The 20,590-nt window shown below is 41.3% G+C and overlaps 1 protein-coding gene across 7 annotated transcripts in view; it reads left to right on the top strand.

Moving 5' to 3' along the window:
- Window positions 1–20,590, top strand: part of LOC126171100 (disco-interacting protein 2) — a 647,964-nt gene that overhangs the window by 378,981 nt on the left and 248,393 nt on the right. For all 7 annotated transcript variants that reach the window (XM_049920776.1, XM_049920774.1, XM_049920775.1 and 4 more), the window contains exon 2: window positions 1,657–1,731. In XM_049920776.1, the coding sequence (XP_049776733.1) occupies window positions 1,657–1,731 (75 nt within the window). The remainder of the gene's footprint in view (window positions 1–1,656; window positions 1,732–20,590) is intronic.

The raw sequence follows: 20,590 nt of genomic DNA, 5'->3' as shown, positions 1-20,590 counted from the left end.
ATGCCTAAAACCTCTATGATTAAAATTATATATAGATGCCTGGAAACTGTGTTTTGAGAAAAAGGTCCAGTGATAAAAAAATCCTATTTTATTTATGACTAGCTGACAAAACTGTCATTGATCGCTTTTTTGTTTTGCCAGTTTTCTATTAGAAACGAAAACAAAAAATGAACTGTGTTTCTAGTGAAATATCGAAAAAAATCATTTCCATATATTCGTGAAAACATCTTTGAAATTACGAAAAAAAAAACATCCGTAATGTACGAATGTTAAGAAGCATGCTTCCGGACAGTTTCTTCGCGTGTCTACAACGCAGTTTTGTAAACGTGTCTGTGGCAATACTTCTTCACAACTGTATAGACGACTACTGTTCTAGCTTAACAGCAGTTTGCGCTTCGCAGTTGTAAGCTGTCAAAATGGATCCCATGTGTCAGGGGTTTCCTTAAGTTGAATGGACTATAGGAATGTGTCAGTAGTAAAGACTTCATGTACGATGCGGCAGGGTTTATGACGTCATATCTATCGAACTATGGTATCGCACGATGACTTATGTGTGTAGGTACATTCAGCAGCATATGTGGATTCTGTCAGCGAAATACATTGCGAATACAGATAATAGCACAGACGCGTGACGCGGCAGTTTTTCACGCATCTCATTACTTATGACGTCATATCTCCACAACTGTGGTAAGTAGATGGTTTTTACCCCCACAGTAATTGGTGCGTGACAGTAAGGGATATATGTACCAAATTTGGTTGAAATCGATCCATTCGTTTAGGAAGAGATGTGGAAGACACACACGCTACGGCAAGCTCAAAAAGAAACAGATATGTATACGTGCGTATGATAAACCTCTTTCCTCCAAAATTTCTCTCCTTCATACCTTCTTCGTATTACCACAGGTGGCGTGTCACTGATCTCATTTGTGTTAAAATAGCGGTATACGCGAGGCACCTATTTGCTTCCACCGCTTTGAGTGGAATTCAGTTCTAATAAATGTCCACCGACCTGCAGTCTTCTGTAGTAGTTGTCTCCTGCGCAGGCTGTGACAAACTCTGCGAGGAACAAATATTTCAGAAATAATTAAATCCCAATTAATTTGTTTATACGGGACGCCACTCGCTTTTTATTAGCAGAACACGAGAAACCGCCTAGAAACGACGGGGAGGCTTCGTCCCCGCCGTAGCCTGCAGTGGTACACAACCCCACAACAGGCTACAGCAGTCCAGCGGTCCACTCACCCCACCGCCAAACTTTCTGGACGCTATTTTTCTGGGCGTCGAGTCGAACGACTCGAGTTTTCTCCACATTGTCTCTACGTTTGATTTAGTTGCCTTCGTCATGTGGCGCGAGCTGTTTTCTTAGAGTAGGGCCATTGATCGCAACGTAAAACGCAAATGACTATGTCAATCGTCGAAATATTGTACAGAAAACTGGAATCACTAGTCCACCTGGGTACTTTATCCTCTACCAGTCACGATCGGGAAAGAGAATCCATAGTGCAAGTTTAATTTAATGCTAACAGTTTATTGGTGAGATTAAGTGTTAATCGTCTTTATTTGCGTCTGATGTGTGTTGTTCGTTATATGAAATTTATATGATGTTGGTGTAAGTGGGTTTATTGTGTCTGATAGTTTCCTTTTTGTGCTTTTCAGGTGACATCACTCAGAAGGGCTATGAAAAGAAGCGGACGCGACTGCTTGCTCCCTATGTCCCCAAACAGTCTCAGGGTGAGTTTCCTAACATATAAAACTGGAATAACACTAATTATCGCCTTATTGTATGAATGGTGTGTCCGTTGTTTCCGTGTCTCGCAGAAATTGACTTCCATTTTATATTTCCCGTTGAAACGTTTCGTACAATGACACATGAAACCTGCCGTGTGATGTACTAGGAGATGATTTTCTTGTACATACTTTCAGTATTCACGATAGTATACTTAATAGTTATGATCAATATTTGCTGTTCATGCTGATACAAAAAGGACACTACAACCAGAAAATTCCTAGTGAATTTTAACAATTAGTGTTCGCGTCTACTCTAGTATGGTAGGTGATGGGAATAGCTGAATTGATAAAATCAAACGATATCGACCGGGGTGATTGCTTTCTGGCCGCTGACAACGTTTTCTAGCAGACCATACTGTTGTAGAGCAACTGTTTCGACGAAACAGAAATAGATAATGATAGCTGAAATGCTGTGTGTAATTGAGTTCGATATCATATTCTTTACTGACATGTCAGGCATATTAAACTCAGCCTCGTCTGCAAGTTAGAGTTGATAAATAGCGGAAAGTATTTTATCACAGCTCAGTATACTTCGATTTTTGGTGTACTAATGTTCTCAAATCCAACACGCACTTCTAGTAGAACAATTGTTGCGAGTGACACATAATATGTTGGAGATAGCTAGAGATTCTTCGCTCGGAGACTGTGACTTTTCTGCTGCTTCTGTTGTGCTCTTCATTCCGAAGACTGGTTTGAGGCAACTCTCCATGTTACTCTGTCCACTTCGTTTCTGCTTAACTACCGTAGCCTACATGCATTTGAACTTGCATGCTGTATTCAAGCATGGTCTCCCTCTACAATTTTTACTCGCCCACCTCTATCTCCCCCCCCCCCTCTCTCTCTCTCTCTCTCTCTCTCTCTCTCTCTCTCTCTCTCTCTCTCTCTCTCACACACACACACACACACACACACACACACATACACACACACACACAGCACGATCCCTGCTTTTATTCAAGTTATGCTGTTCGTCACTTCGATTCAGGGCCTCTTCATTTGTTATTCGATGTCATCAACTAATATTCTGCATTCTTATATAGCACCTCGTGTCAAAATCTTCTATTCTCTTCTTATCTGAATTGCCTTTCGTCCACGATTCACTTCTTTACGAGACAAATACCTTCGTTAAAGACTTCATGGCACACAAATTTATATTCGACGTTAACGAATTTTCCTTCTTCAGATACTTTTTTCTGGCCACTGTCATTCTGCATTTTACTTCCTCTCTTTTTCGGCCATCATAGTTTATTTTACAGGCCAAATAACAAAAATCACCTACTTCTTTCAATGTCCCGTTTCCTAACCTGTTTCCCTCAGCATCGTCTAATTCGACTACATTCTATTACTGTGGTTTTAATTCTGTAGATGTTCGTCTTACGTCGTTTCAAGATGATATCTATTCCGCCCCAGTCCTCTTCCAAGTGTCTTGCCATCTCTGTCAGAATAACCATGTAATCAGCAAAGCATAAAATTTCTATTTCTTCTCCCTGAATTCCTATCCAAAGTTTTCCTTGGTTTCAGTTGTTACTTGCTACATGTACGGATTGAGTAACAGTGGGGAGAGGCTGTCTCACTCCTTTCTCAACTACTGCTTCCCTTTCATGTCCTTCGGTCCTTATAATTGCACTATGTTTACTGAACAATTTGCAAATAACATTTTTTAACCTTGGATTTGATGCCAGCTACCTTCAAAATTTTGAAAAAGTTGTTCAGTCCACATTTATAAATCTACAAATACTCCTAACGTATGTTTACTTTTCGTCAACCTGTCTTCTAAGATAAGTCGTAGGGTCAGCATTGCGTAACGTGTTCCATCATTTCTCTGGAACCCAGAATGATCTTACTCAGTGACGGCCTCGGCCAGTTCCTCCATTTTTCTGTAAATAATTGGTGTAATTATTCTGCAGCCATCACTTACTAATCTGAGGGTTTGATATTATTCACACCTGTCAGCACGTGTCTTCTTTGGAATTATTATTTCGTTCTTCATTCCCTTCCCTCACATATCCTGCACACCAAGTGGACTAACTTTGTGATGGATGGCTCTCACAAGGGTCCACGTAATTCTGAGGGAATGTCATCTACTCTAGGGACCCTGTTTCCGCTTTGGTCTTTCAGTGCTCTGTCAAATTCTTCCTGCAATATCGTGTCTACCATCTCATCTTCACCTGTTTCCTCTCCTGCTCCTTTATTATGATTATCGTATTTATTTTTCTTACATAGACCATCTGTATATTCCTATCCCTTCCATCTTTCTTTCGTTGATTAGTACTGGCTTGCCGTCTGAGCTCTTCATCTTTATACAGTTGTTTCTCTTTTCTCCAAAGGTTTCTTGAACTTTCGTCAGAATAAATCCAATATTTCTGTAATTATCCATAGGTTTCTAGTTGGCCTTGTCTCTTTACCTATGTGATCCTCCTATGCCTTCCCTATTTCATCTCACGAATCTGCCCATTCGCCTTGTATTGTATTCCTTTCCTCTGTTGCCCACTTTGTTTAATGCTCCCTCTGAAAATCTCAACAACCTTTGGTTCCTTCAATTTATTCAGATTCCACGCTCTTAATTACCCATCTTTATGTAATTTCGTTAGTATTAGTCTGCACTATATTACCAATAAATTGTGGCCAGAGTCCAAGTCTGCCTTAGTAAATGTCATACGATTTAAAACCTTGATGTTTAATCTCTTTCTTACCATTATATAATCAGCCTGAAACTTTGCAGTGTCTCGATGTCTATTTCACGTATACAATCTTCTTTCATTATTCATAAACCAAGTTTTAGCCATGATTAAATGATTCTACCAGGAGGGTCCCACTTTCATTCCTTTTCCACAATCCATGTTCTCCTACTGTTTTTCCTTTTCCTGCTACCGAATTCCAATACTCATTGCAATTACATTTTCCTTTCCCTTAACTGTCTGAATAACTGCCTCTATTTCATCAAACATTCTTTCCATCTCTTCATTATCTGCGAAACTAGTTGGCGCATTAGGCTTATACTACTATCGTCAACAATTTTGTGTCTGTCATGGCTACGATAGTGTTTCTCTATGCTGTTCATAGTAGTTTACCCGCATTTCTATTTTATTATTCATTATTAGGTCTACTTGTGCATTATCGCCATCTAATTTTGTGTTGACAACCCTGCACTGGTCTTGGCAGAAGTGCTATTCTTCCAGCCACTAGAGTTCACTAATTCCCATTACATCTAATTTCAAACTACCCATTTTCCTTTTTAAATTCTCTCACCTGCCCACTCAAATAAGGAATCTAACATTTCACGTTCGGACCTCTAGAGTGTCAGTCTTGGTTTTCCGCATAAATACATCCTCCTGAGTAGACCCGCCTGGAGATTCGAATGCAGGCCTACTTTACCTTTAGAGTCTTTTACCCGTGAGGATGTCGTCATCATTAAGCCGTACGGTAGAGCTGGACGCCCTCGGTAAGGGGGAAAAAATATCACAGCCCTTGTTTTCAGTCATTCGAAATACCAGCACAACAAAGCCATGTCCGTAAATGATAGATGCCAGACCAGTCATTCATTCAGCCTGTTGCTCCTGAAACTATCGAAAGACTGCTGCCCGTCTTGAGGAACAACGGACTAGCCTGGCCATTCCACAGTTGCACCTAGGCTAAGGGGCACGGCTGTCTGTGTCGTTGAGGCTGGCAAGCCACCACCCTTTTTGGTGGCTATGATTCATGTGTGGTAAGTTGCATACATTAGCGCAATTTTTGGCAAAGGAAAGTGGGAGAAAATTGTATTGCAATCGTGCATTACGTTAAATATTTTCTAGAGCTGTAGAATGTAAATGAGAAGCTTATGTACTTGAACTGGCTTAGAGTTAACAAAGGACACGAAGAAAGAGAAATAATCTGTCCCTAGCGAATTATGTGTGTTAAATGTTGATTGATATAGTCGGCCCTTCGCGTATTATACTTGTTAAATGTTGATGGTTTCTGTCTCACTGTTGTGATGACTGCTACGCCATCAGTGCAGGTTTCCCGCAGAACACAGTCACGTCCTGCGCCCACTTCGCGTCGTTTCTACAACTCTCTAGTTTTTTAATGTCGTGCGCCATAGTGTTCAGCCGCACCTTTCCAGTTCCCAACCCAAGCACTATCCCTGTAGGCTGTACAGGATACGGAAGACATTCATGTAATTAAATGTACCGACTAATGCAAAGTAGTGTATTGGGTTACTCAGACGGAACTCGTGGTTTTCATAATGGAGAAGACTACGAATTTATCATCACAGTGCCGAAATTTGCCAGTGCCGGAGAGTTTAACCCCGTTGTTTCACCTGATCGTTCATGAAACACTCGCTAGGTAGTTACTTACGTTACCGTGTTCCAGTGCTTTGTAACGACACACTTACAAACTTATCCCGCCTTTATTATTGTAGGTAGAATTGCCGATACCAGAAACAAAAAAAGTGTCGTAAACACTATTAAACATTAGCATTAAACTTCGATTAAGACACACCAGAGCGTAATAGAGAGATAAGAGACAGAGATACGAGACTGAAGGGTCAGCCACTGTATAGATTCCCTTTTCTTTGTGAACGGCAGTGCGCGCAAATAATGTGAAAATCGGTACGATTCCCGAACGCTTAGTTAGTTGCGCCTTCTTTTATCATTTAACTGTTCAGAAAGAACTTCCGGTATTTTGTTCTTACTAGTGATAACATTATACAAAGCAAGCATCGAAATTCTAGGCACTAGAAGCGACTTAATGCCCGTGGACGTTAAGAAACAAAAAATAAAATCAGAATGTAAATACAAAATTTGACAGTTAGGTAGTGGATCATGCGATGTGTTGTAGAACGAAGTTCTATCAAAAAAGTTTGCAGGACCTTATTATATGGCTCAGTTTTTAAATTCGATTGTTTCAGATTAGGATTTACCGTGACAGTTATTGATATCAATAATTACTAGTTTACTGATACCTGACAAAGTTTATTTTATCCCCACTATGTGTTTCAGACGTTGAAAATTCCAGCATCAGGTGGCTTCATGTGAATTACATAATAGGACATGTACGCGTTGTTTGCACGACTTTCGGTGTAGCCTGTGGCACTGTCTAGTAGCAGAAGACATACAAAAACGAAACGCTATTTTAATACATGACTCAAAGTTTTGTGAGGCCTTTGATCGCAAAGCTGGACAGAAATATAAATTTAAAAATGCCGCTATTGTTTACAGGCGCCTTTGCTGTTGTGTTTACATCACATACACTTCGTAAAAGCTGAAAGAAGCAAATATGGCAGGTAGAACCACTGGAAGTATTTGCAGGCTTTATTTACACCGTCAGTGCGAAAATTCCTGGACTGGGTTAATGAAAAACGAAGGAGTGTAAATGCTTCAGACATTCCTAGTAGCCGGCCGCGGTGGTCTAGCGGTTCTAGGCGTTTAGTCCGGAACCGCGCGACTGCTACGGTCGCAGGTTCGAATCCTGCCTCGGGCATGGATGTGTGTGATGTCCTTAGGTTAGTTAGGTTTAAGTAGTTCTAAGTTCTAGGGGACTGATGACCACAGATGTTAAGTCCCATAGTGCTCAGAGCCATTTGAACCATTCCTAGTACATCACCGAAAACAACGTTCAAGCACCGTGTGAAACTGTCGGAAACTCCTTCTCTGGGACACTTAAATTCACGCGTCAAATCGGCGTCTATGTCTGATAAATTCCGCATCCTTTCGTTTTATGTAGGTTCTTGGTGATAATACCTAGTCTCTATACCCGTGATGATTTTTCCGAAAAGAAATTGTTCGTGTTTTGTATTTCGGTGAAGTACCGGCAGGCGTCCACGCGCCCATGTTTGTGGTCGGGAGTCAAGGTGTGCGGGACACACTTTGCGGACACTGCCCTCTCCTTCAAACCATTGATGTAGAGACGTTCAGTTCGTTGCTACATTTCGGTTTGTGACACAACAACGTTGATACACTATGGCCTAAGATCCACTACTCGACAAAGCCTGCTCATAACTGACTGGTCGAATGCGCATCTGTTCTGTACAATTGTTAGTTTCACCTGTCACCATAGTTACTTCGTGGCAGTGCCTTGTACTATAATGAAGTCTCTGAACTTTTTGGACGCACAGTGTATGTTTCTGCCCCTCTTTGCAGTCAAAAACTACAAAAGTTTGAGCCATTTACGAAAAAAATATTTTTGTTTATCCTCCTCCTGTTACTAGAGTGCCACATGCTTAACAAAGTCATACACATGCATATCGTATTAATTCACATAAATCCACCTGGTACTGGAGGCGTCAACCTCTGCTGCACGTAGTGTAAATAAAATAAACTGTAGCTGGTAACAGTAAATTTGTCGTTTCAATTGGCATGATTGTACGTAAGTTTCCACCTCTCACCTGTACCTGAAAAGGTGGAACGTTGAATTTCACTGCGTCGACTTCTCTAGTCTCCCTCGGCCCTTACCATTTTCGCGCGTCGGCTGTTTCGTTTCCTTAAACGTGGGGAGGTAGCTAAATTCTACTTGCGCAAAGCGCCGCCCCCGCTGTCCTCACGAGCAGCTGCTAGCTGAACGTTTTGTCTCAGAAGTTGGTCTGTCGCCGCTGCAGACTGCTACTTCCGCGTCGAATCCGTGCTTCTCGTGCAGCCGCCTCTCCGCGGATTTGTAACTGGGTCTGAGATCGTTCGCCACCTTCGTAAAAGTCTGACGCGAGCGCAGCTGTTCCACTTTCGCTACCAAACACAACAGGCTAACAATACGCCGCACTCGCGGCAGAAACAAACACATCGGCCGCTATATCCTGTTGGATACTTGCGCAACAGCGATCCGAAGTTCCGTCGCACACTGAACTTATTTCTTACGCGTCACGTGAAACAAACGTCTGCGTCTGCTGACTGATTAGGCGCTGTAGATGTGTAACGATACTAAACCACATGACCAGAAGTCTCTCGCCACATATTTCGCCTAATTTTAAACACGCTAGCCGTCCAAACGACAGCTGAAGGCTGCATGTCTTTCTGTGGTGGTGAATTTTCGGCTACGGCTGGCACACGAGTGTGTCTGTAACTCAGTGTAGGTGATAACATAAAGCAATTGGAGAATAAAAAATTTAGGAATGTTGTATGGGTGGAGAGAAAAATGTCTTGTATAAAAGCTGTGCCGTGGAGCACAACCTAAAATACATTTTATATGTGCATATTGTTTTTTTTATGGCATCTGAAGATGCGATTTTGAAACCCCAGAATCGATAATGTAATACGATAACTTAAAAAAGACAGCAGAGTGATGATCAAGAAAAGGAAGACCTGGGAACGAAGTTTTTCGCGACGGCACTTATCAGTAGAACATTCTCGGTATTCTTGCCGCGTCAGTTCTGTATAAAATCTCGAGCTTTCGACGATTGCCTCCATCGTCATCGCCAGGAGCAACTGACTGTCTTCCGTGCTGCTGTGGTAGCCTTATTTATAGCCCGTGGACGGCTTATGATTGGTCAGCTTATGATTTGTCCGCGCTTACGTACTGCTGTCGCAGACGATGTCACTGTGTGCGCCGGTGGCGCCACCGCTTCTGTTGGAACGTAAACCTTGGAAGGAACGTCTCTGCTGCTTCTTTGCACCAAGCGCTCGTTTCCATGCACAACTCAGATGGTATCCGCTATCGCGGTTAAAGTTATTTTGGCTCATTCTTATTTCAACAGCCTCCTTAATAACAGAATCCCAGTACGTGGCGGCATGGGACAGAATTTTTGTTTCATCGAACAAAATTTTATGTTTGTTCGTGAGGCTGTGTTCCGCAATTGCCGATTTCTCCAGTTCTCTATTTTTAATATGGCGTTGGTGTTCTGCACAGCGGTCGGAAACGGTATGAATCGTCTGACCTATATAGTTACTTCCACACTCACAGGGTATATTATAAACTGCTGGGACCCTGAGCCAGAGATTGTCCTTAACATGGCGCATCATCTCCTTAATTTTTTTAGGAGGACGAAAAATCGGTCTTATACCTCGTCTGTGCAGGACTCTTCCTATTTTTTTTTTTTTTTTTTTTTTTTTTTGAGAACGCTTCCTTTATATCGAGTGCACCATAGCCATTCCTTCGGAACACGTGCTTCAGACGGTTAATCTCGGACCTTAAGTAGTCCTCGTCTGAAACAGTTTTTGCTCTATATACCGACATTTTATCCAGAACTGACGCGGCGAGAATACCGAGCATTTTTTACATAAAAGGAAGACCTGTTCGTCCAGTTTAATGCACACAGCAATATCTTGCGCGATGGAACTGAGACAGACCCTAATGGAATTTGCGGGGCGGATTAACGACCGTTGTTTCGATTTTCTGGGCAGCCTGGGTGATTTTGAGGCGATTTTTCACGCTCGTTTAGACAGGAATGGGGCTATTCCTCAATCTCTGCCTCAGAAAAACAAGATACACGTAGTTACGATACAATAGCAAGCAGAACAGAGTTTATACGATTCGTACACAGATGGCGCACACAACATTCCCTTTCTGTTAACGGACGAATGTGACGACAGGAAGGGCGCCCGCCCGCTTAGTTGGATAAAAATTAATGTGCCATTTCATGAAAACAGTGGTCGGGATAAACATTAGGAAATACAAACAAAATGTAAGTGAAAAAATCGATCTGCAAAACTGGAGCGAACAATACTAAACGTATCCCTTTCTCAGGGGTATCAGATTTTTTTTCCGCTGCGTTTGTTACTATTATCATGAAGTGCAACGATATAGAGGAGATATAGATAAGTCAGTGCAGCACAGAGAATGGGCAGAGCGGTGAACGGCCTGCGGTAAGCATCCTGGGGAAAGGCGCAGAAGCAGCTGCCGTAGGTGTTTCGACCGCGGAATGCCGTCTGGAGCGATGTCCTTGCCACAGCAGGCGGGGCAGCGTGCCTTTACGGGCAACACCAGGATGCCGGGGCAGAATGCCGCCTCTCCACCGACCACTGGGTCACGTAGGGGCAAACTTCTGGAGGTTATTCCTGACAGGACGAACAGAAACGCTTATATCGTAAGGCTATTTCTGCAAATAGATAGTGACTCTGCTACGAGGAAATCTGTACTGGTACATTACATTACGCGTTACGTGGTATTAATTACTTCCACGTTACAAAAGATATTGCAAGTGGCTTCCATGGGATGCAAAGTGAGCGTTCACACGTCGTTTCACGCATTGCCTCACGTTTTAGGATGTTCCATGCTGTAGCTGAATAGCTTCACTGGTACGCTACCAGAGGGTCTTCATTTCAGCGACATAAAACTTTCCAGATGCCGCCACGACTAAAAGTCGAAGAATTTAAGTCCGGTGGTGTAAGTGACTAATCACAAGGGCATCCTCGTCCTACCGATGTCGTTAGATAGATGATCACGATGATGATGATAGTGGTGTGTTGACGAACAGTAATGCTGAAGTGGGCTGGTGCTCCAGCCGCAGTATTTGTCATCATCGTAAAGGGACACCTTCCGGGCAAAATTCAGTGTGCGCAGAAATTCCACACACGTGTTTTAATATTTTTGTGTGGGATCTAAAATTTGAAAAACCTCTCTCACACCGGCCTGATTTAGCTTCACTGATCAGGATAGTAAAAACATGCGTATATTAAGGGAATTTTCATTCACAAAGTAGGCTTATCACATTCACACAGTTCAATACTGTTCTATCCTGATTAAATTGAGCTTAACTTAAATTCCATAAGGCAGTGAAACAAATTCGAAGTGTCGGTGCGGCGAAAATTGTCAGTCGATCTCCTGAAAACATTTGTAATAATTATTAACTTTCGGTGATCATATGGGGAAGGCCGGAGATCTGCTGGTAGGACCGTGTTAGCCTATTTATTTGAAGTAACTGGATATCTCGAGCATACAAAACGGCAGGTTCGTCCAGTGTAAATCAGACGTTCCCCACTGATCCCGTGCAACACAGCGTAATAAGCAGACACTGTCAATAATAATCAGTTAAATAATACGCGAACACACTTACTTTAGTTTAGTTCATGTATTAAATTCCTTCTCATACAGAATCTCATCAAGATGGCGACTAGCTCAACAATACATACATATACATCCTCCTCCTTTCACGGCTAATCGGCAAGCATTGCCTCATTCTTTTTATAAGAGAAAACATAGATAGCAGAGAAGCTATTCCATGGAGTAAATGGACTCTCCAAGGAATAATAGGACTTGAAACTATTTTGCATTGATAATCATCGTATATTAAAGTTTAGGAATCGGTAAGATACGAAGAGATATTTCGAGATATGTACTAAGTTATATAATTTATAAAATTTCTGAAAATATCGCGGAGAGACCGCTGCAAGAGACATTACAGTGTACAGTTTTATGATCCCATCCCTACCGAAGGTCGCTTCTTCGTTGTAGAGTCTTGACAACAGAAACACCGTAGTGATGACGGACTGTTGAAACAACCAGCGAAAAAACATTTCTCGAGGGGAAAAGTCCTCAGCTTTGTTCTGTAATCCGTGCACATGTTGCAGGTGATTGGAATATTACGAGCTTTCATGTAGAATACAAAACACCGTCCTGTGACTTATTCCATAGTGGCGGACCAAGCGCTTGGAGCTGATGTACGAATATCCCATGGCGGGCGAGGTTGTTCATCTATTTGAAAGCATCCATGCTGAAACAGACGCCGAAAATTGGATGCAGGGGCTTTGTGAGTTGGATGGTGCCGTCTGCCTACGGCAAATGGCTTGGTAAATCCCTGCAACCACTTTACAATTCCAAAGTGCTTTACCGCCGACGAAAAAGTCTCGGCTTGCCCCTGGAACGAATAACGGATCATTCTTAACTGAAATCGCACTACCTACATCACAAAGAATATTGTTCTTCATCATGCCATCTACGTTGGCAAGAATGTATTAATCGAATAATAATAATAATAATAATAATACATTAATTCCATATGCTGTTTAATGTAATGTACCGGTACTAACCGCTTTAGTGCAGACCCGAAACACATGTTGATACTAACGTTTTGTGTCTTTTGTCGTCAAGAATGACCTGAAGTTTTTCTTCTAATTATCAATATGTAGTAATTTTTTCGTATAGTGAAAAGAGAAAGTGGTAGAACGGTAATGAAGTAAAGTTGTCGTAAATCATCTGTCATTTTACTTCTAAAGTACGTCAGGGAGATGTAGTTTTGACAAGAGAATAAGGAAAGATGCTTAAGAAAACGTTTTACACTACTGATGCGCCCGCCATTGACGGCCAACACATAACGGCTAGAATAGTCTACTGCACTGCCGAACACATGTTATGATGATCTCTCATTTGATAACCGTCATATCATTGAGGATAGATGCAGATGGCACGTAATCGAAGAGTACACGCATTGCCAGTATGCGAAGTCCGAAGCTCATCGTCGTTGTCGGTAGTACTATTATCAGAACATACATCATTCCAGAATGATAGCGTTTTTTTCTGTTTTTAACGAATCAAATAATGTTATGAGCTGAACCCATCAATATTCTGAACTACGTAAATTATACAAAGGTCAATATGGTCAGAAAATTATTAACAAAATGATAGACATGATTTGACATTCCATAAATTTAATTTGAAGCTTTAAACTAACACGTTTGTATTATTTACAATTTCGAAATTAGTGCTTGGATACTTAGTGCATCGGTACGTGCAATGCCAAGAACTTTGTATTGGCGGCAGATTCCTTTAGACAAGCCTGCTTTGCAAGCCACAAGTGCAACTGATGGGACAGAAGGGTGCACATTTTTTTGTGATTCGGCGTGAAAGAAAGAGATGTCACTGTTGAATCGTGTATCGAAAAGGACCGATTTATACAATTACTGCGTACAGTGTAATCTGAGTGTGTGTTTTGCTCGTTGCGTCAGGGATGAGGGGGCGTCTTGATACCTTATAACTCAGGTCTTGATTACTCCTGAAAACCAAAGTTCGGATTTGTGAAGAACACTATACGCAGAAGGTAGCAACACGATTTTTGTATATCTTGTTTGCGACCGAATTTTGTTTTGTGTCGACAAATAACCTTGAATTTACTGCCTTTGTTGTCCATCTGAGACACGAAAAAGATTCGTGATTCATGGTGCCGTCTGCCACGACACTGCACCTATGTTTAATTCCTGTCGTGCAATTGTCGGCGGCAGCGCACGTAACCGTTTCAAGGCTAGCCGCGCAATAAACGAGCGGTCGCTTCCCGGCGTCTGCTGAATGCTGCATCCCTTTTTGTTTGAAAGAACCACTTCTCAATTCCAGACTTGTTGTCCGTGTTGCCATTATGAGTCTGAAGCGGCGAGGTCATGGTGCTATTCTCGGCACACATTGCCAGCTTTTTCATTTGGCCTCCGGAACATTTCATAAATCTTGCGTATCGTTTTCATTACTTCGCGACGGCATTGAAACCCGACTAACGAGAAACAACGGGACACACCATGTTTCCAAAGTGCGTTGTTTATGTCACGAATGTAAATGAATTAACTATGCTATATATATATTTTGCAGTGTACCAACTTTCTTTGGAAAGCAGTTGTTACATTTAAGCGTTAAATTATTTTCCTGTACTTATAAATACGTTAATTTTTTATATATTGTTTTAGTTAAGAATATTGATTTGTGTGTTGCTATTTCCCTAACATTTTTGTGTGAAGGCCCTTTTTTGCAATGCAATTAAGTGTGTGCTCAGTTTTCTTCTCTGGTCCATGGTGCTGCGCTCTTCTTAACTCTCGATCGAACCGCTTAATAAGAACAGTTAACAAATTTAGTTTTTCGTTGCTTTGACTGTTATGTACTGATTCTCATTTTCTCTTAGCAATTGCATCAATACTCACTCCTGTTTAGTTTTAGTTTGTGTGTATGTAATTTGGGAGCGGCTGTTTGAAGAGTTTTTTCTCCGTGTTGTGGCTTATTTAATGTATTAACACTGTTATATTACAGAATTTATTTTGCTGGCAGCAGTGTACGTTTTATAATACAACTGAACTCTTAGCGTGGTTTATTCTGTTTTGCTCGTACTACCACTAAGTGTAAAGATTCATCATACTGACACGAAAATTTAGCTAACACAGAGCGGGATTCAAGTGGTGCCCTTCAACTGCCCACCGAATGGATATGTAATAAACTGCAGTGACCGGTTTCCTTCAACCTACGTCACAGAGACGCATCTTTGTCTCATTGGCAAAATTAGTTAATCACTGACGACAACATTTTCGTTTTGTACTTTCTTATTAAAAAAAGTTTCGCTTCTCTGCTGTGGAGAGTTCGGAAATAGTTGTTCAGGGTGTAAAAATACCTCTGTGTACAGTTCAGCGACACGTTTAACTGAAACTGTTTAGTTCTAATATTTTATTGTTGTCCTTGCCGTCCAACGTTTTTCCTGACGCAACAGCGAGTGTAAAGTGTGCCCCTAATAGTTTTTGTGTATGAATGACATGTTAAGGAAGTGGATACAGTAGAGTCAGGTCTGTACACACACTTTACTAATGATAAATATATAATGACTTGATTCTCCTGTGAGACGGATAGTATTTACTTCTTACTAAGCTCACTGCGAAGTATGGACCCAGCTCATGGTGTTAAGTGGCCAAAACCAATCATTTGTAAAGTAGTAAATGGAAGTATACCACAGTCTTAATTTGTAAAAAGTTCGGCGGAAATAAAAAAAAGACGGTCCAGTTTCCTTGATGACGTGCATTGCACATAAATTTTAAAACTAAAACCCACGTTGCTATATGTAGAGTGAAGGGAAAAAAGCCGCACTTTGCTACGGGCTTAAGATTGCTCATGTCAGTTCAAGACAAAAATGTATGTAGCAAAACCTAGTGCAACAAACAGGTTTAATACAAATGAGATTTAAAGAAGAGGCTCTGTCAGTGTGACACGAGGCAATACAATGGGGAACAGATATGCAGACTCACCTATGTTCGAGTCACTTTCGCGCCAAACGTTTGTTTTGCGTTGTTTTGTGTGTTTCTTTCTGTTACTCTTACCTTTATTTAAACATTAAGACTAACATAAACTTCTGCAAAACGTAAATGACCACTCTGTTTCATCCTTGACACAAATAAAGCCAATAGAACATAATAGTGAATAGAATAAGAACGTTTGTATCCAAAGAGGTTCAAGAACACTATAGGTAGGCAACACGAGATTGCACATTATGCTATGCACAATAAAAACACTTCTCCCACTATTCCAGCACACCGGCTTACGCCAAAGCGTGCTTGAAAGCCACGTTCACGTGTGACAAGCAGGTTGTATTACGGCCAATAATGGCTGTTGTGTACGTTGAAAATAGCTAGATTCAACAGTCCGTATCGTCTTATTTATAAAATGTTAGTTATCTTCCACTTGGAGCAAAAGCCATTCCCAAAACAGTACTCGTCGAGTGTTTAGTTAACATGAATATGGATGCACTTCTTCATCATGCAACACTTCAGCAACCATTCTTTAAGGTATGTGAACTGTCTTACAATATCACGGCTACTTCGCTGAGGTTTTTAGTAAACGATATCAAGAATCACGTCCTCTGTCTGTGGAGTACATCTAGTCGTCGGACGACTTCTGTCTATTACTTGTGGACGAAAATTACCAGTGTCCCGAAGGCGTTCTCCAGGCAACGAAAAACCTTATTATTGGCCTTGAAGATATGCGCTGCTTACGCTCGAGGAGCAGCAGCAGCAGCTCGGTTATCGGATGCACTCAGGACCAAAAGCATATCGACGTAGTCATCGTTGGTGTACTCCATCGAGAAGCCGCCATACGTGAGCTTGACGGAGCTGGTCATGGTTGTGCACTGCGCTGTTAGTGGACACATGCATGCGGTTTAATGGACGCCACTGTCGTGCGATAGACAACTGCCATGAGACAAAATGATGTCCTGCCTACAAACGACGAGAACTAGAGAGCGGACGTAAAAAAAAAAAAGCTCCGTGGTGGATGTGGGTTTGATGTCTCAGCAGTTTACTCATTGAGCTGCGACGGCTGATGAGGTGATCTCGTTTCCCTGTATTTCCCTGTGTTGCCAGCTCCTCATTTTCATACTTTTTTTCCTTCAAAGTACACCCGATCTGATTTTCCTAGGTAAACTTTAGTCTTTAATCTGGATGAGGAATCGCATGCCGACCTCCCAGTGCGGCATTTTTTCTTCATCCTTTACAAGTGAAGAGTGGGTTTTGGTGAAATACACAAAAAAATGTTTCGTGCAGTAGATATGGAATATTTTAGAAGAAGAGAGAGGAGAAGAAAAACAGGAATAAGTCAAAAATAAGAAATAAGAAAACGCATTGAAGACAGATAGGCTGGACACTACTCATATTTCCAAAAAATAGCGGACACAATTATCATCTAAGGTAAAGGGAAGAGGAACGCCGTCAGTCAGACATAAGACTACTAAACTTACCAAGCGACGGAAGAAGAAGCTTAATAAATACAATTAATATCCTATTACTATCCACATAACGACGGTACAGTTGCGCCGTAAGCCGTCTTCAATCTCTAGGCGCAGCGATTATCCTCTTCCAGGAATACGTATTGAGTGGTTTTATGAACAACATCTTTTCCACTTCTTTTCACAATTCTTGTGATATTAACTGAATCTATCGTATTTGGACGATGAAAAACGATAATAATAATAATAATAATAATAATAATAATAATAATATAAATTAGAAACAGTTGTGAGGGGATGAGAGAAAGAATTGAAGATGCAGGGCTCTATAAAACAGTCACACTAGAAAGGTAAAGTAAAGGACTAGATATTCGCTGCTTAGCATTCGCTGATGACGTCGGATTACAGATAGCGCAGAAACTACAGAAAAGCAAATTGAGGTCCTGACAGAGAAGGCTGACAATATCAGACTACAGACCACCTTCGAGAGAACAGAATACGTGTCAACCCAAAAAGCTACTTTACGACAAGACATGGTGATACGAAAAGAGCTTGGGGAGAAGATACAAACAAATGAGATAAAGAAACCAAAAGTTTATTCGATCATTCTGGAAGATTGGAAAGATCTACAATAAATCACGCCTATCACTATACGCAAAAGAATTAGAACGCTGTTATTAAGCCATAAACCTTATACAGAACAAAACATTGGTCATGGATCGGAAAGGTGTACTAGAAAACGTAAAGAAACTAGAGAGAATAATTACCAAAAAAATCCTAGAACCCAGTAAGACAGGAGGCCACAGATTGCTGAGTAGGCAAGAGACTGGACAGATATCTAACATAGAACGACTCAAGGAAAAAGTCAGCTGAAATTTTAAGGCATATCAAGTGAATGCCCGACACCCGACAAAATAAACAGGGGTTGCAGTATATTAGGTTAACTTAAGCAAAGAGGAGAACTGGTCAGAACGACAGAGAGAAACTTTTAGGTAAGGACGAAAGTAGTGCTCCAATACCGACAAAAGAAGTAACATCGATGTATTACTTCAAGTAATAGTGAGAAGGATCATAGAAACAATTCAGCGAAAACATTGGGGAGGGGCTAGTGGAAATAACTAGTTGTCACCAGAGGAAAGGGTTGGATAGTAATGAATGATTCGAATTGTTCAGCGCCGCAACTTAATTTGACGACACGCATATGTGATAAAATACTGTCTAAAAGAAATCCAGAGAAAATTGGGAAAGCGATTAAATGTGTATATTAAAGATAATTAGTCTAGAAGTTTTGTATTAGTGCAGTTTAAATGACCACATCTCATGTTGATTAATTGAAGATGACTTGCCTACGGCATCGCCGCATGTTCTGAGCGTGAGATAACGATTTCATCCTGTAGTGAAGTAGAAGTGGATAGTTCCTGTGAATTATTATGGGTGGAGGTTACATTCAACAACCGAGCTAGGTTAATAATTGGCTCCTTTTACCGACCTCCCGACTCAGCAGCATTAGTGGCAGAACAACTGAGAGAAAATTTGGAATACATTTCATATAAATTTTCTCAGCATGTTATAGTCTTAGGTGGAGATTTCAATTTACCAGATATAGACTGGGACATTCAGATGTTTAGGACGGGTGGTAGGGACAGAGCATCGAGTGACATTATACTGAGTGCACTATCCGAAAATTACCTCGAGCAATTAAACAGAGAACCGACTCGTGGAGATAACATCTTGGACCTACTGATAACAAACAGACCCGAACTTTTCGACACTGTATGTGCAGAACAGGGAATCAGTGATCATAAGGCCGTTGCAGCATCCCTGAATATGTAAGTTAATAGGAATATAAAAAAAGGGAGGAAGGTTTATCTGTTTAGCAAGAGTAATAGAAGACAGATTTCAGACTACCTAACAGATCAAAACGAAAATTTCTGTTCCGACACTGACAATGTTGAGTGTTTATGGAAAAAGTTCAAGGCAATCGTAAAATGCGTTTTAGACAGGTACGTGCCGAGTAAAACTGTGAGGGACGGGAAAAACCCACCGTGGTACAACAACAAAGTTAGGAAACTACTGCGAAAGCAAAGAGAGCTTCACTCAAAGTTTAAACGCAGCCAAAACCTCTCAGACAAACAGAAGCTAAATGAAGTCAAAGTTAGCGTAAGGAGGGCTATGCGTGAAGCGTTCAGTGAATTCGAAAGTAAAATTCTATGTACCGACTTGACAGAAAATCCTAGGAAGTTCTGGTCTTACGTTAAATCAGTAAGTGGCTCGAAACAGCATATCCAGACACTCCGGGAAGATGAAGGCACTGAAACAGAGGATGACACGCGTAAAGCTGAAATACTGAACACCTTTTTCCAAAGCTGTTTCACAGAGGAAGACCGCACTGCAGTTCCTTCTCTAAATCCTCGCACAAACGAAAAAATGGCTGACATCGAAATAAGTGTCCAAGGAATAGAAAAGCAACTGGAATCACTCAACAGAGGAAAGTCCACTGGACCTGACGGGATACCAATTCGATTCTACACAGATTACGCGAAAGAACTTGCCCCCTTCTAACAGCCGTGTACCGCAAGTCTCTAGAGGAACGGAAGGTTCCAAATGATTGGAAAAGAGCACAGGTAGTCCCAGTCTTCAAGAAGGGTCGTCGAGAAGATGCGCAAAACTATAGACCTATATCTCTGACGTCGATCTGTTGTAGAATTTTAGAACATGTTTTTTGCTCGAGTATCATGTCGTTTTTGGAAACCCAGAATCTACTATGTAGGAATCAACATGGATTCCGGAAACAGCGATCGTGTGAAACCCAACTCGCTTTATTTGTTCATGAGACCCAGAAAAAATTAGATACAGGCTCCCAGGTAGATGCTATTTTTCTTGACTTCCGGAAGGTGTTCGATACAGTTCCGCACTGTCGCCTGATAAACAAAGTAAGAGCCTACGGAATATCAGACCAGCTGTGTGGCTGGATTGAAGAGTTTTTAGCAAACAGAACACAGCATGTTGTTATCAACGGAGAGACGTCTACAGACATTAAAGTAACCTCTGGCGTGCCACAGGGGAGTGTTATGGGACCATTGCTTTTCATAATATATATAAATGACCTAGTAGATAGTGTCGGAAGTTCCATGCGGCTTTTCGCGGATGATGCTGTAGTATACAGAGAAGTTGCAGCATTAGAAAATTGTAGCGAAATGCAGGAAGATCTGCAGCGGATACGCACTTGGTGCAGGGAGTGGCAACTGACCCTTAACATAGACAAATGTAATGTATTGCGAATACATAGAAAGAAGGATCCTTTATTGTATGATTATATGATAGCGGAACAAACACTGGTAGCAGTTACTTCTGTAAAATATCTGGGAGTATGCGTGCGGAACGATTTGAAGTGGAATGACCATATAAACTTTATTGTTGGTAAGGCGGGTACCAGGT

Source organism: Schistocerca cancellata, chromosome 1 (genome assembly GCF_023864275.1).
Source record: "Schistocerca cancellata isolate TAMUIC-IGC-003103 chromosome 1, iqSchCanc2.1, whole genome shotgun sequence".
Lineage (NCBI taxonomy): Eukaryota > Metazoa > Arthropoda > Insecta > Orthoptera > Acrididae > Schistocerca > Schistocerca cancellata.
The sequence above is the reverse complement of the archived record's forward strand: the minus strand, read 5'-3'. Positions and strand labels throughout refer to the sequence as shown.